Source organism: Amia ocellicauda, chromosome 14 (genome assembly GCF_036373705.1).
Source record: "Amia ocellicauda isolate fAmiCal2 chromosome 14, fAmiCal2.hap1, whole genome shotgun sequence".
NCBI lineage: Eukaryota > Metazoa > Chordata > Actinopteri > Amiiformes > Amiidae > Amia > Amia ocellicauda.
This window is the reverse complement of record NC_089863.1, coordinates 16,761,605-16,777,313: the sequence shown is the minus strand read 5'-3', so window position 1 is coordinate 16,777,313 and position 15,709 is coordinate 16,761,605. Positions and strand designations below refer to the sequence as shown.

General features: G+C 42.6%; 1 protein-coding gene across 1 annotated transcript; it reads right to left on the bottom strand.

The window, feature by feature from the left end:
- Window positions 1-4,207: 4,207 nt before the first annotated feature.
- On the bottom strand, window positions 4,208-14,111 carry LOC136767308 (uncharacterized). The gene is made up of 6 exons (XM_066721080.1): window positions 13,973-14,111; window positions 8,539-8,649; window positions 7,947-7,967; window positions 6,099-6,125; window positions 5,279-5,908; window positions 4,208-4,398 (listed from the first exon to the last, which is right to left on the bottom strand). Exons 1-6 carry the CDS (start codon window positions 14,109-14,111, stop codon window positions 4,208-4,210), a joined length of 1,119 nt encoding a protein of 372 aa, XP_066577177.1.
- Between the last annotated feature and the right edge of the window lie 1,598 nt (window positions 14,112-15,709).

Genomic DNA, 15,709 nt, shown 5'->3' with positions numbered 1-15,709 from the left:
CTGAGATCTTACATCAGAAGGAGATAAATGCCAGGGCCTTGTTACTAGAGGACATTACTTATAATGTATACCGTAATTCATGGTTACCTTTCATATATAGAGTGTGTTTGTGTGTATATATATATATATATATATATATATATATAAATATATATGTTTGTTTGTTTGTTTCTAGAAAATCTATTCGTCACTCTCACCAATTCCTTTATTCATTAAGCAGTGAATATCTGTAACATTTGCCACATTCTTCCTGCAAAGAGAAGTTAATCATGTTATGGGACCTGTATTCATACCATGCAGATGAACAGTGATGCTAACTATCTATTTGTTGGTTGTGTAGAGCTGGACAGGAACAGCAGCAGGAGCTCAGGACCTCCACCAGCGGAGCTGCCCGGGTCTGCAGGTAAGTGCTACACTGAGCTCACACTGTCACAACACACACACACTGACACTGCTCTCTGTGCTCCTGCAGGGGCTGGAGGTATAAGGCCCGTCTGCTAATCAGTTATTTAAAGGTGTCATGAACTGAGAAATCAAGATTCCCTTGATCTTTTGACATATAAGAGGTCATTGTACTATAAAAACATCCTGTAAGTTTCAGAACTGAAAACTATCTCGTTAGTCTAAAAACAGATTATATTGAAGCCAATCTGCAAAAATGACAGGATGTGGAATGTGCCACTTTATTACGTAATAGTGCGGCTAAACCCCGCCTCCGCAGAAGATCCTCCACGCCTGCGTCTACATTAGCCCCGCCCACCGATTAACACATATAGTAGATAATTAACGAGAGAGGCAAACGCAGGTCTATGCAGAAACCAAACGATAAACATGGCTCCGAAGACAACAATACACTGTGCATTGCCAAGTTGTGGAAAAACACAGTCTTTGCATTGCCTTCCTTCTGATCCCAACATTAGGAAAGAGTGGATTAACTTTATTTTTAATTAAGTTCCAGACCGCGTCAGTAAGAACTTTGATGGACGATGAATATAAAAACGACAGCTTGACAAACGATAGTACATTCATTTATACTTTGTTTACATGAAGCAGCGCGAATTATCCTTTGTCAGATATAACTGTATTAAGCCTAGTATCTAAACTTTATATGCAACAACCAATGAAATATAAAACGTGTAATATGCATAAAAGTTAACAACATAACGACACAAACCGTTTTCTGTAGCGTCTTCGGCTAAACTCTAATATAATGTAATAGGCTAACTACCTCACATATAAATAAAGTATAAATATAAGTAAAGATGATTATTTACCACGCTGTCTCAGGCTGTAGTGTCCTTGCCATGTAAGGTGCAGGTTCGTTGTCTTCTGATTCGGGATCAGACGCTGGATCAAACATGTTTAGAAAAACACTAAGCATTTCCTCAAGTGAAAACCCGAGCAGTGCAGTATAATGGTCCTGTCAGAATAGTTGATATAGTAACAATATAACTGCACAGGTGACAGTTATATATGCAGAAGAGTGCAATCTGCTCATACGACAACGTTTAACTGAATTTAAAAATTAAAATATGTTTTGAAACAGTGATGAGAAGAATATTAACTATTACAAAGAGTTAGTATTGTAGATCAGCAGACCTGAGACTGAGGCTCTTGAATATTTCATTATATTATTGAGTATCTTTTTAATCTAACGGAAACTAACACAGCAGTTAAATAGCCTGACAGAAATAATTTGAACTCTAACAAAGCAATTTTATAATCCCATGAATTAACTCTGACAGTTCCCTGTTCATTTCTCACAACTGAGAAATCCAACACAAGTGATCAATCTGCTCACACAACAATGATTGATTGACTGAATTGTTAAAATAGAAAAGATACAAAACTCATTTTAAAAATAACTATAAAAGATTCAGCATTTATGTAAAACAGATTAAATAATGTCAAACAATCCAGGCACTTAAATGTTTCATTACAGGATAAAACACTGAAAACAAACTCTTACTGACTGAATTAACTGACAGAAATATCATCTCCACCCACAGTAAAACTTCATTTGAAATAGTTATTCTGCGATTAATTTACTCAATACAAAATTATCTTTAAAAAATCAGTGATAAACTGCAGCTTTATATTAATCAATGGGTGGCAGTGAAATGTTGACACAGTCCATGTCCTGCCTCACTTCAGTCACTGCAGTCTCTCCAGGCTGAGTCATTGCTCATCTCACTGTGAGAAGACATCACTGATGAACCAGTAGAGTTTCATGAGCAGCACTGGTCACACGCAGTGAGTCGCTGAATTACACCGTTTCAAATGGAGGCTGTGAATACGCTCCACAGCTGAACATATCGCACTGTGAAAAGACACTTCCAGCTCCAGAGCCACCGGAGGGACTCATGCTCTAGGACTTCAGGGGAAATCAACCTAGACAAACTTATTCTCCAGAGAATCACCTTGTTGAATTTGTATCACTTTCCATAGAAGCGATAAAATCTAATGAGGAAAACTGCCATGTTACAGGTGAGGGCAGGGTAAATTTGATCAGTGTGGCCCATTGTTCATTTTGAGTCCAGGCTGCCTTTAACTAAGCAGAGGGATCAGCCCAGGTGTCTGGGCAGCAGTTCTGTCCTGTCTGTGTCCAGTGCTGCTGCAGACAGGAAGGCAGGGGGAAGCCTGGGGCCGGTTGCATAAACATAGATTAAGACTTTGTCTTGGTATAATTATAAGTCATACTAATGATAGACTTTCCTTAGATTGATCGTACATAGTCCATCACACAATGCATTCTGGGAATTTTAAGACACCTGAAAGAAAAAACAAACATGGCGGATGCTTCTCCAAGACAGTGACAAATCCAGTTAACTGAAAATGTATGCTAGTTTTAGAAATATAACCCAACAAAATATATACTTTAGGTGACATTTCTGAAACTTGCACTCACACATTCAAACACAAGCCACGGATGAAGTGAAAAAAAGTTTATACCGTCAAGGCGCGAGCATTTACTGATTTACTGAAGAACTGATTAAATAATATGCTCATTTAAGAGGAAACATCCTTGAAATTTCAAAATGACAGAAGTGCAGGTAAAATATACAGTTGGTTATTGAAGTCTGTGGGGAGGAATGTCAATGTGTGTGGGCACTGCCGGTCAACAGGACAGCGCAGTGTGTGATCCAGCCGGAGCTCCGCCTGCCTGTCGCTGTAGACTCGGCCAGCGGTTTCAGTTGAAAGATAGACTTAAGTTCTAAGTTAGCCTGGGGGTGCGGAGGCTGACTTTTCAGGCTATGTCTTACTCAGTCTTCATTTTTATCCAACTGACTAACTTGTGTAGACTAGTCTAACTATCAAATTAAGACTAGTCTAATGGTTTACACTAGTCTAATATAGTTTTATCCAAACGGCTCCTGGTGACAAAAGCAGCCGTCAGTCTGAGGGTTTGAACAGCCTTCAGTGTGTCGGCTCTGAGCTCCTCGCTGCTCTACACCAGTGTGGGGCTCACAGACAGCAGCGCCTGATCTGTGACTGACGGCCCTCACACCCTGAATGAGTCCCTCTGGGGCTGGAGAGACTGATCTGACTCTCACTGGCTACTGCTCCTGCTGCCCCCCCACACAGGATCTGCCTCCTTCAGTCAGACAGCAGAGATGATCAGTGGGGCTGCGTTTTCACCTCCATCATTGAGACAGGGGCTGAAGAATGGATACAGTTTCTCAGTGAAGGTGTCAGTGAAAGTGTAAATACTATTTATTTGGTTTAAGTATTTTACATTTCAATAAAATAAACATCAAAATTTTAATACTTATGATTAAATTTTTTAAAAACAATCTTCTAAAATCACTTAAAAAAATTTAAATCTTAAAGTGATTAACATAAAACTAAACTATACATGTGCATAAAACAAAGCAAACGTGATAAAAGCAAACTGCTAACCAACAAAGAACGTCAAATACATTGAAAATTAACTGAAAATGTACCAGACAAATCAAAAAACAAATAAAACGATAAAATAAAAGACAAAACCAAAACAATCCGATGCATTTAAAATTAAAACCCAAACGGCCAATGTATTTGACAAAATAAAAGAACATAGTGCCTTTAAAATCAACTGAATCATTAAAAACAATTAAAATTCATTTTTTTAAATCATTTTTAAAAACAATCTTTCGTAAAAATAGTTAAAAGATCTTGGACTCGGGCTCCAGCAGGGGGAGATGGCCATCCCCGAAGGTGGGTCCCATCATGGGATCCTGAGCTCCCCCAGATCTTGTATTTGCCAGTTCTTAAAGGCTTCCTCCTTGCCCCTCTGATGGACCTCCAGATTGATGTAGTCCCTGACTAAGATCATGCCCCTCCGCGCGATGACGACTGGGTCCAGCTCCTGCATGTTGAATAAGCTGATGTTCCGTCCCTCCCACAGGGCCTGTTTCACTGCGCAGACGACATGCCACCAGCACCTCAGGGTAGAAGATGTCAGTCCCCTGGCTGGTCCATACAGGATCTTCTGAGCGGTCGCCTGCACAGGAACGGCAAACCTGCGGAGGAACGGAGAAAACAGGAGCCAGACCCTGCAGGCGGAGGGGCAATCCCTAAAGATATGAGCCTCCGTCTCCTTCCCCAGGCAACCCTTATAGGGGCAGATGTCATAAGGGGCTATGCCCCTTCTGTGCATGAACACTCTGGTGGGGAGACACCGACTCACGGCCATCCAAGAGACATCTTTCTGCGTATTTGTGAGGCAAATGTGCGTAGCGTTATCCCAGATAAACCGGCAGGTTTCGGTAGGGAAATCTTCTATCCGGCTGGTCTCCTGGGTAGATCTCATCTGACTACAGATGGTCTTATAATCCCAGGAGGCCAGCACGACTTTATGGAGGCCTACTTCGAGCGCAAAGGCTCGGAGCACCCTGTAGAACGGCGGGGGATCCCACGAGTGCGGCCTGGTGTTGTCCATGGCGCAGAGGCTGAATGGTCTCAGCCGCCTGGATGTTCTTGACCACATATGCCAGCCCCTGCGCCTTTATAAGCCGCACACCGTCCAGGATCCCCCTGCCTCCGTCCAGGGTACCCTTCACCATCTGCACTCTTTTCAGCCTCTCCATTTTGCTCCCCCAGACAAACCGAAATATAATCCTTGTCACTAATTTTGCGATGACTTTGTCTGGGGGGAAGATCATACCTACGTAGAGAAGTATCGGGAAGAGGATGGCCTTTATGACCAGCACCTTACCAGCCATCGTCAAGGTCCTTGTGCTCCAGCCGTGGATCTTTCTTTGGACTTTAGATAAAGCTTCCTCCCAGCTCCGAGTGCCCGTGTTGGTCCCGTCGATCGTGATCACCAGAACCTTGATGAACGGCTTCACAGGGAACACGGTCGGCGGCCATGCCCTGGAAAGGTAGACATCACTCTTGGCCTTATTGACAGCGGCCCCCGTCGCCCTGCAGAAGCCGTCCAGCAGTTCCTCAACCCTGGCCACGGACGGCGCGTCTGTGCAGACCACAGTGAAAGTGTAGATATGAGACCTGGCCTCCACATTGTAAAAGGAGACCTGCCCCCCCTCATAATCCACAAACACCCCCCCCGTCCGGGGCTTCAGGCTCAGGGGGAGGAGGACAGAGGGGTCATCAAGAGCCTCATACTCATTCCCAATCCTCAGCCACACAGTCCAGTACCCATCCTCAGGGCTCAGTGTAATCTGCCCCTTCCTGCTGATGGACTCTCTGGCGACTCCTAAATCCCAGTCAGTCTTCTCTCCCACCTCCACCTCCCAGTAGTGTCTCCCTGAACTGAAACCCTCCTTTCCCAGGACACAGGGACTGAGATCAAATCTCTCTGGATTGTCAGGGAGAGCCTGTCGTTTGTCTCCATGTCTCACTTGTTTCCCATCTTCAGACAGGATGAGTTTGGGAGCAGCTGTATTGGGGTCCAGAGTCACATCCACTGTGGAGCAGAGTCACAGCAATTGTGAGGAAAAGGGGAGAGAACAATGAACAATTGACATGGTTTCTTTTACTTTAATCTAAATTTCAAACCTATTGAGATAGAGAGATTTGAGAGTACAAGGTATTTTGGAAGATCACAGTGCTGCCCTAACAGAAGAGCCACATCATTTGAGACCGAACAGACTCACCTGCATGCCTGTGCAGCCTCTGCAGCTCTGAAACAGAGAGACACACAGCGTTAGAGACTGACAGGACAAGCTCTCGTATTGAAGTGCTCTCTCTCTGTGCTGCAGGTTTTCAAACTCTGATGCTGTGATGAACTCTGGGGGATTGAGAGACATTTAGGAGAGTTTGAGACTTGGCTAGAGGAGTTCAGGAGGTGCAGGTTACAGCGGTGCTGTAAGAGAGAGAGAGAGGTGGCGTCTTTTAAAAGAGCATACCTGTCGGGTACAGAAGAGGAGAAAAGGACAAGGACAAGAAGGCGCAAGGTAGAGGAATGTTATTGATGTTATTCAAAGCTCACCTGTTGTGTTGAGTGATGCTTGTGTGTCACCTCAATCCATTAAACAACCTAGCGATTATTATTTTAAATTCAGTCACTTAAGCATAACAGTTGTGTGTTATGCCAGTGCTGAAAGCCGTGATGTTTAATATCAAAACAAAGTTCTGACTTTCCTCATAGGCAAGTCATTTCAACCCACCTGCTCAAGCAGACCAACCAGGGCGTTTAATCAAGGTATACAGCCATACAGAAGGACAGGATCAATCCCAAATGCAAATGCTCCTGTCCAAGATAGTCCTATATATCTTACATCCCAAAATGGCAGCATTTTAAAAGGTAAAGTAAGTTGCTGATGGACGTTTCATGGTTAATGGCAATGCTGATCACTTGTTTTCTATCATTATGCTTTATATTGTTGTGGGTCTATTGTGCACTGTTCAGTACTGTACATTGTGTTCCTAACTTTAAAAAACAATTCTATTCACAGCTTTGTAGCTCCATCATTAAAAACCACTTGGTAAGATCATTGAAACAAAGGTATTAAACAAGGCGCAATGCAAAAGACAATTTGCCCTTTGCATGACTGCTGGTAAACAGCAGCTCCTCTCGAGTGCAATACACTAAGAACCATGTAAACCCAAGAGGAAGGGGGCAGAGGGGAATCTGTGACTCGAGCATCGTGAGGTCAAAACACACGTCAGGGATAAATATGCACTATAGTATTTTCAGTACTGAGTATTTTTGGTGTGGATGTTATTTTACCTAAACTGTTTATTAGTTATTGCTGTTATTTCAATGTGCACTAGTTTCATTTGTATTTTTTACTAAATCTATTTGTTCAACATGTACAGTGTATGTTAAAGTGCAATAAATGTGCCGTGATATGCACTGTGTAAATGATTGTGTGTCTTTTAGTTTTACCTAAACATTTTCTCTCCGCCATAAAGATGGGAACCACTAGAATGTTTTTCAGTGAGGTGGGGGGCCCCACAACCACATCATTCTTTGAATAATTATGTGAAAATTAAAAGGAATCCTGTCACTGAGTTTTAGGCTATAAGACAGTCGACAGTAAATAGCCTCCGAGACCATTGCAGCTTGTAACCCACAAAGCGCTGCAGGTGCACACATTTTAAAAATGGATTTCCTTCATCCTATTACACAAGTGTCCCCGACAATAATGGCACAGGATCAACTAAGTCTAAAAGTAGCCTAATTTATACATATTTTCACAACAATGAGAAGGATATGCGAATTTTTAAATTGACAAGAAATAGGATCAATGGGGATGCTTCCCCTTTTCAGTTTATTCTTAATTTTGATTTTGTTATCATGGAAATGTAGGACCTTTGCTCATGTTCAACTGTATTAAAGCTAAAGAGAGCCTGGCAGGGGGGTACAAGATCATCAGGATCAGAGACTGCACTGCACATCTGTCCAGCAGAGGCCAGCATTCACTGTGCAGGACAAACAGGAGAGTACAACACAAACTCAGCAAATGAATGCCTGAAGAGAAAACTCACTGACTACTCACCCTGTTCCTGAGGAAGTTGATCTGCAGATGAAAGAGAGAAGACAGAGGGTCAGTAAGATTCATGTCTCAGAGACACAGACCTGGTCACTGCTGGGGCTACAGAGGGACTTCTTGGGAAAACCTTTGCAGATAAATAGTTTGTATTGTACTCAGAGTAATTAATACAATATTTATAATGTGACATCCTCAGACATTTTCTTATATGTGATATTTACTACATAAAGGATCCGAGTTCTCTACGGTGTTTATTGAAAAAACAAAATAAGCACAGAATATATCCTAGAAATACTGGCATTTAAAGCAAAACTAGAAGAATGAAGAGCTAGAAGAGCAGTCAGTGAACCAATGACCCAGTGCTGAGTGCAGTAACAGCAGGGAGACCTGCCCCCCCGATCCCTCACTCCTTCAGCCACTGCTCTGTGTAATGGGAATCTGTCCAGACAGGCCAGTTACAGACACTTTCAGTGCTCATAGACACTGATACTCTTTACAGTAAACACAAATATTGTCCGTACATTGTAATAAACACACCTATTACATTCTCATTATAGTGCCATTTTGCTCTGATGGTGAATTCCTTGTGAAGACTCACAGTAATAAGCCAGTCCAAGCAGAAGGATGGGCAGACACACCCAGAGACACACCCAGAGTGCCCGTCCTCTCCTGTGGTCAGATCCTCTCTTCTCCTCTCTCCTCTGAGACCCTAGAAACACAAAGACCAGTTTCACTCCCTGAGCCAGCAGGCCTGGGCTGACTTCTCACAATCAGTCTGTCTTTTACATTTCCACTTCAGCATCAGTCACTGATTATTGATCATCTACCAGTTCTTTGTGTTTCTGTTCATTGTAGTCTGGACTCCATTGAGATTATTTATTGTAATTATCTCACAAAATACCCCACTATCATATATTCAGCACTTCATTCTGTGTTTCAAGTGTCTGTAGATATTGAGGGACTGACAAGTAGCTTATAATGTAAAATGATAACATCATAATCCCAATGTCAAGGGCACCATTGTATGACCATCACTCGACTATGAGAGTCGCACCAAGGAGATTAAACTAGGGTTCCCCAATTATTCTTCACCACAGGCCAGACTCTAAGAATGACAAAAATCAACGGGCCAAACGGGAAAATCACCCCTATCTATGTATGTCTGACGCAACGAGGTGATTGGTGCCGTAGCAGGAGTGGCAGGAGCACCACTGGCTCCCAACTCTGGAAGCAGCATGAAGACCTGCTGTGGGAGCTCCTGTCCTGCTGGCATGGGGGACTTCTACTGTCTGAGTCCTGGGCCTGAAAGCTCTGAGGGCTCACACTGCGGGAACTCCAGGTGAGCTACCAGTGCAGGAGCCAAAATGGCACAGGACATGCGACGGCCAAGGGTATGTTAGCATCTGCACACGCTGCTATGTGCCAAAATGAACACTGACATGGTAGACAAATCTGCAATGCAATACCAGTGTATTCAATCCCGGTCTCACCAGGAGACACCAGGCGCCTGGCTCCACTGATCTGCTGCTGTATCCACACAACAGAGAGAGCGCTTGGAGCACACTAGCGAAACACAGTGAGAACTCAAGCTACATGGTAAATAATCTAACCACATGAACATCTCACAATAGGAGGGGAACCATCCCTGACAATGCTGATCAGAACACAAACCTCTTCTCTCCACTTCCTTCAGTTCCTTTCGGCTATTCATTCACTAGTTTAAAACATTATTTCCAGTATCAAGTTAGCAAAGCTATTCGTGTATCCCAACTGATATGTAGCCTAAAGTTATGTCGATTACATGAGCATTACTGTGAATCTTCTTTTCAATACCCAGGAAAATTAAGTGTCCAAATGAGGTGTGCAAACTTTGCAACTGATGTGTGTGTCCCCCTCGTATCATTTTGTTATCTTCTCGTCAGTTGACTGCAGTGGAATAAAAACACCTTAAATAAACCAGTGACAGCTTTTATATCATTTATTTAATGGCTCAAGTGTGGGCTCAAGCATCTAACAAATTGATACAAGCACACAATTATTATCCTAAGAGCTGCAGATTGATGCATTTAACTGTTAAAATTTAAATAATTTTCTTTGGAAACATAATTGGATATTGGCTATAGTCATCAAGAGTGTTACAAAGGTTCTTCAATTTTTTTCTAAATGCAGTAATGCAAATTAAAGTTAGCATGTACATCAGAGCCCAACGATGGACTGGCGTCCCGTCCTGGGTGTATTCCTGCCTTGCGCCCTATGCCTGCCGGGATCGACTCCGGCTTCCCCCGCAACCCACAAGGATAAGTGGTTTTGAAAATGGATGGATGGATGGATGGATGGATGGATGGATGGATGGATGTACATCAGAGTGTAATTTATCACTCATATTGCAGCTTATTTGTACTTTTGTTTGTGTCAGAAAATATTGTGTCAGAAAAATAACGAATTGCTATAAAAGCCCTTGAATACACCCTGTTATGTTTAATGTATTATGTAAAGTAGCACTATATGTTTTAAAGGTATGGCAGTAACAGTAAAATGTCTGGATATTTAAGGGACTTAACACTACAGTATTGTATATTTGTATTAATATATTAATTCGGCAGAGCAACACTGATTATAATATTCATGAGTATAGCAGCCTATTGTTGTATTAAATAACTAAATACAGTATGATTGGATGCATTCACAATGCAGGCTTATGTCTTCTTAGATTCTGACAATAAATTGCTTTGCTGGTCTGATCTGCGCAGATTGATGAACTTCTGCAAAACTGTCAAATGTGTTTGGACTACTGTATGTTGTTACTTTATTACAGACATTTCTTATTGTACGCGTTATGCTGTCATTTCTCACACGCATTAATCATGTAAAATGTAATTATTATTATTTTATTACAAAACTAACCAAGATCACTTGATAATTGCAATGTGAACACAAGTGAACTGAGTCCTGAGAAAACACTAAAGTGAATCACGAAAATGAACCCCATTTTGTTTCCAAATGTAGCCTACACTGAGACTTCGAGAGGACATCAGCAGTGTGTCCGACGCACACACGCACACACACAGCTGATGTATGGGGCACAGAGGCCTCACACAAACTCAGCAGCAGTGTGTCTCCATCTGCGGCTCTGTATACCTGTGCTCTCCTGAGAGACAGCAGCTTATTCTGAAGAGTGTTCTCTTCAGTGTTGAGTCTGATTCATGAACAGCCATACAATTCATGTCATAGAAACTGTGTGTGTTATATATTGGGACTCAGGCACTGTCCAAAACTGCATACTACGCACTAATGTTACACTGAAGTATGTATTGCGGAAGTATGTACTTGTAGATAAACAGAACGCACAAATTTGGACGCCCTAATTATGTAATCAAATCGCACCGTGTTGAACTGTCCCTTCACGGTTTAATGATGACTTCCTGTAAACAAAAGACACCGCGATAAATTTAAAATTTCTGACGACTATTTATTTACACTCATTTAATAGTTCTTAATATACCTGGCCTATCTGTACAGTTTTTGCTACTACAATTGAAAACGGAGGGGTTTTCAGCCTCACAGGACAGGGAGCATTGCATCTCTCCAGTCAAAGAGGTGCAAATCAACTGTGCAAATTCCACCAGGTTAAAACAATTATCTCCCAAATGTCCCCCATGACACTTAAACGTCCTCCAATCTGGCAACACTGGGTGGAAGGCTCTGCCTGTCTGCATCAGTAACTTTGTCTGTTTCAACTGAAAGACAAACTTAACCAAGTTAGCCTGGGGGTGAGGAGGATAACTTTTCTTTTTTAAGTCTTATTCAGTCTTACTTTTTATGCAACAGACTAACTTACATAACTGTCCAATTAGACTAGTCTAATAGAGACTTATGCAAATAGCCCCAGAGGTATGCTTTGCCCCTCACATTAGGAATCATTTGTGCACAAAGTGTAATAATTTAGGTTTAATCTTAATTTTTTATACTCTAATTTAAAATGTCAAGTTATATGTGATGTGTATATGATGTGTAAAAGTGATATTTGCTGGGATTTTGTCAATGCAAATATGAATGTACACATACAATGTGATCTTAAATTACAGAATCTACCCATACGTTCCACATGCGTGTCTGTAGCCATAATAATGAATTGTACATCTAAGAATAACACACCCCACGCTGCCTCCCTTTTATTTCATAAAGTACAGTAAAACATGCAATGACATAGAACATATGACTGTATGTAATACAATGGTGTGAATGTGGTGGCCGCTGGGAAATGCAGTTTGCTCATATGAGTTGTTGTGTTTAAAAATACGCATGCGCAGCATTGCATAGAAATCTAATAGACGGAAGCGGAAAGGGGGTAGGAAGTTTTGTATGGCCGGGGACTGTTGTATCCTACAGCGGGAAGTGATACTGCTGAGGAATATGGCATGACAGTTACTAGTGCGTGTGAATGTGTGTGAATGAGCGAATGTGACTCCAGAACATGTTCATGTTATTGTAGAAAAATGCACTTGACAATGTGTGACAATAAAGTGATTTCCAGTACATGGATGTGAGCTGTGCATGATGTTGGTTTCTCTCGCCCCTTTAATCGAAAGGTATCTTTTCAATGCCATCTGATCCAGCCCAGGACCCAGGAAGCCCCAGTCCAGCAGCTTAAAGAAGTGGCTTCAATCAGTCGCTATAGGGCCCTGTGTTTTGTGGAACTTGTTTTTAAACTATTGTAGTCATGCAAAACTACAGGCCCTTAGCTACAGATCCATGTTCATTTCAATTAGGGTAAATTAAGTTACATTATAAGATTTAGGGGTGGATGTGACTAGTTAAAAGGACGCCCTTTCACATTTCTAATGTTGCTGGTAAAGAACAGTTCTATTGAAAGCCTAATTGCTCAACACTGTTTCAGTGACGCTCTACCCCAATACAGATGTACCTCAGCAGCTCGCACTGAGAAACTAAAGAAGCACAGTGCTGAAGTTTAACAATACAGTCTACAGGATACAAGAAAAAGAGCCTAAAGCATACAATTTGAGCATTGTGAGAGTTTTCTGTGCTACTTTGCGTCACACTGGTTGGTCTTAAAGAGGTTTAATTTTCACGAGACTTACCGGACAACTGAAATAAGGGTCACACATGAAAACATACAGAAGTCCAACAGTGTTTTTTGGAAGCACTCTGCTTCTCTACACGTCACCTTTTGGCTGCCTGCCTATGTTGGGGAAAAAACAAAGGGATCTTACTGCCACCTACTGAGTAAGACTGGAACTACACAAACAGTCACACCTTTCCTGTTGTAGCTAGTGCCGAGGTCTCTGGCCCTGGTCCTGGTCCTGAAGAGACCGTATGCAGGCGGTTTTCTAGCTGATCCCTAAATCACATATTACTTAGAGTTGGAACAATCAATCATCCAGTGAGAGAAAAATTGCTGCTCATTAAGTGAAAGGACCTGAGGTGCTGCAGGATATTCAGGCATTTGTTCCCATTGATACCACAGTACTGCATTGATTAACCAGGCAGATTGTCTGTATAAAGTAACGATTTATGGGGGTGTCCTATACGTTCTGCTGGACTGGGCATCTCCAGGACCAGGGCTGGAGACGACCGAGCTGAATCGACCCTTTTATACGTTTTCAGAATTGAGATTTCAAATTCAGTGTTAGCACCTTTCATGGTACAGGCCCTCACAGCGGTTTACAGAAGCACTGTTACTGTTTAAAAACAAAACAAATAAAAACATACTAAAGTGACTGACTACCTGCCTTTGTAGCTGTAATGAGCATCGTCAACCACTTCTCAATTAAGTCACAGGTCTGATAACAAAATAAAGGTTTATTGAGAACTACTTCCATTTCAGGAGATGCTCTTTAAAGGGTAGGTACACCTGTCTTAGTTTCACAGTGATAATATAACAGCAGTCTCCATGGCCACCCTCAGTCACAATGTTTACATTTTTTCTTCCCCCAGTATCCATTATGATCTATCTGCCAGCAGCCTGACTCAGTTAAAGAAGTGATTTGGTCATCCCTCATCTCTCGACTTACCAGCCCTTTTCCAGCCCTTTTCCAGGATCCGGATGCCCCTGTTCCCCCTGGAGCTGCCACTGCAACTACTGACGACCCAGCTGTGGGCGGGCCACAGGGTGGCGAATGGGGTTAACTCCACGGTTGCACCCGAGGACATTGTTTCTGCCCCCAGTGACCACTCCCCGGAGTGTATGCCGAATGCTGCTCCACAGGGGGAGGAAGAAGAGGAAAGCATGTGTCCCACGGTCGGGCTGGGACAACAGGAGACTCCTGAGGGTATTGTGCCTGGTATAAGTGGAACTGTGGCCCCATACCGACCGAGGAGGGCCACAAGTGCCCATAAGGACTGTCCTTTTTGTTAGACTTATTTACTGTTATGTTTAAAAAAGTGTGTTTAGTGCTGTGAAAATGTTAATCGGTCTTATGTAAATAGCTGATGCCACATCATTTGGGACAAGTGAAGGTTAGGGGGGCATTGTAGCGTGCCACCGCACTGTAGGGGTTAATGGGTAGAGGTGGTGTGGTGGGTGGAGCATAGAGAGAATAAAAGAGAAAGGAAGCGGAAGGAAGTGAGAGTATGAATGTGTAATGGTGTGTGCAGGGCTCGTGAGCAGTGGTGAACTGATTGAAAAATAAACGGGACTTGTGTTACATCCTGAAATATGAGTCGGGCTCATCTTTTGCAAAACCCCCCAAGCGCTACAAAACGATGCCCTTCCACTGCCTCTTGCTAAATGACGTGAGCTCCATCAGTAGGCACTGTGTTATCATAGTACCTGAATTAAAGTGCTAGTCCAGGTTAAATTAATATGAACATGATATTAAATATTTTACTCTGTACGTAGCAGGTGAATCCTGTGTTTTGTTTCAGTGCTGTATGGGGGGAGGATATTTGAAGAAGGTGGTGGGATCCAGTGTGGGGATTTTCCAGCTTTTGACTGCAGGTCTATGAACACACACAGGATGTTTAAGGAGTTGCTGGAATCGGTGCTGCTGTTGAGACAATCGATTACCATCCCACACAGAGATCACTGAGAACCAGCCCAACCTGCGTCCTGATTGGGTCAGGAAGAACCATCTCTCAAACGTAGTGGACCAATGGAGAGCCACGACCTACGCCTCCCTCTAAGCCCCGCCCTCATGATAAAACAGCGCCAAAACTATATAAAAAAAAAAGCAAAGAAACTGGCGGCGAAAGCAAAGATTGCAGCATCGCAAGCAAAGACAGCGACTCCAGTCTCTCGCTTTAACATCATTTCCTTTCCATTTTTTTCTTTTGATTATAATTATTTTGTTTACAATTCTATACATTTTGTTTTCGATTGTTTATTTTTGATTTCAATATTCATTTTTTTCTCAACTAATTTTTTTTTATGGTGCTAATTTGAGCCCATATCGGTCCCACAGAGCTGACAGCCCCCCGGGCCCCATCACTGCAGCACTGAGCCACAGGACAGGGCTCTCAGCGGCCCTCAGCTCAGAGTCAGGGACAGGGAGGCACACCTCTGTCTCAGTACTGAATCACTGCACTGTTACTCGAGGCTTGAACACAATACAATCAATAGACTTTCCAACACGCGTACATAACACAACACATTGGTTTTTGAGCTGTTTATTATTATATTGTCAATGTGTCTGTGTTGCTGTTGACATCCTTGTCTAAGTGTTCTGTATCAGGAGCCACATTTCCATTGCAGATAAGAGGGCGAGTCTGAGCGCTGGCTGGTGCCGCACATCTCAGCTCATATTGTGTTT

Coding starts and splice junctions, on each gene's coding strand:
- LOC136767308 (XM_066721080.1), bottom strand. CDS start 14,111: ATGTCCTCGGGTGCAACCGTGGAGTTAACCCCATTCGCCACCCTGTGG. Junction 8,650..13,972: donor AAAGGGCTGGAAAAGGGCTG/GTAAGTCGAGAG, acceptor TTGTGTTTCTAG/GGTCTCAGAGGAGAGAGGAG. Junction 4,399..5,278: donor GATCGACGGGACCAACACGG/GCACTCGGAGCT, acceptor TCGTCTGCGCAG/TGAAACAGGCCCTGTGGGAG.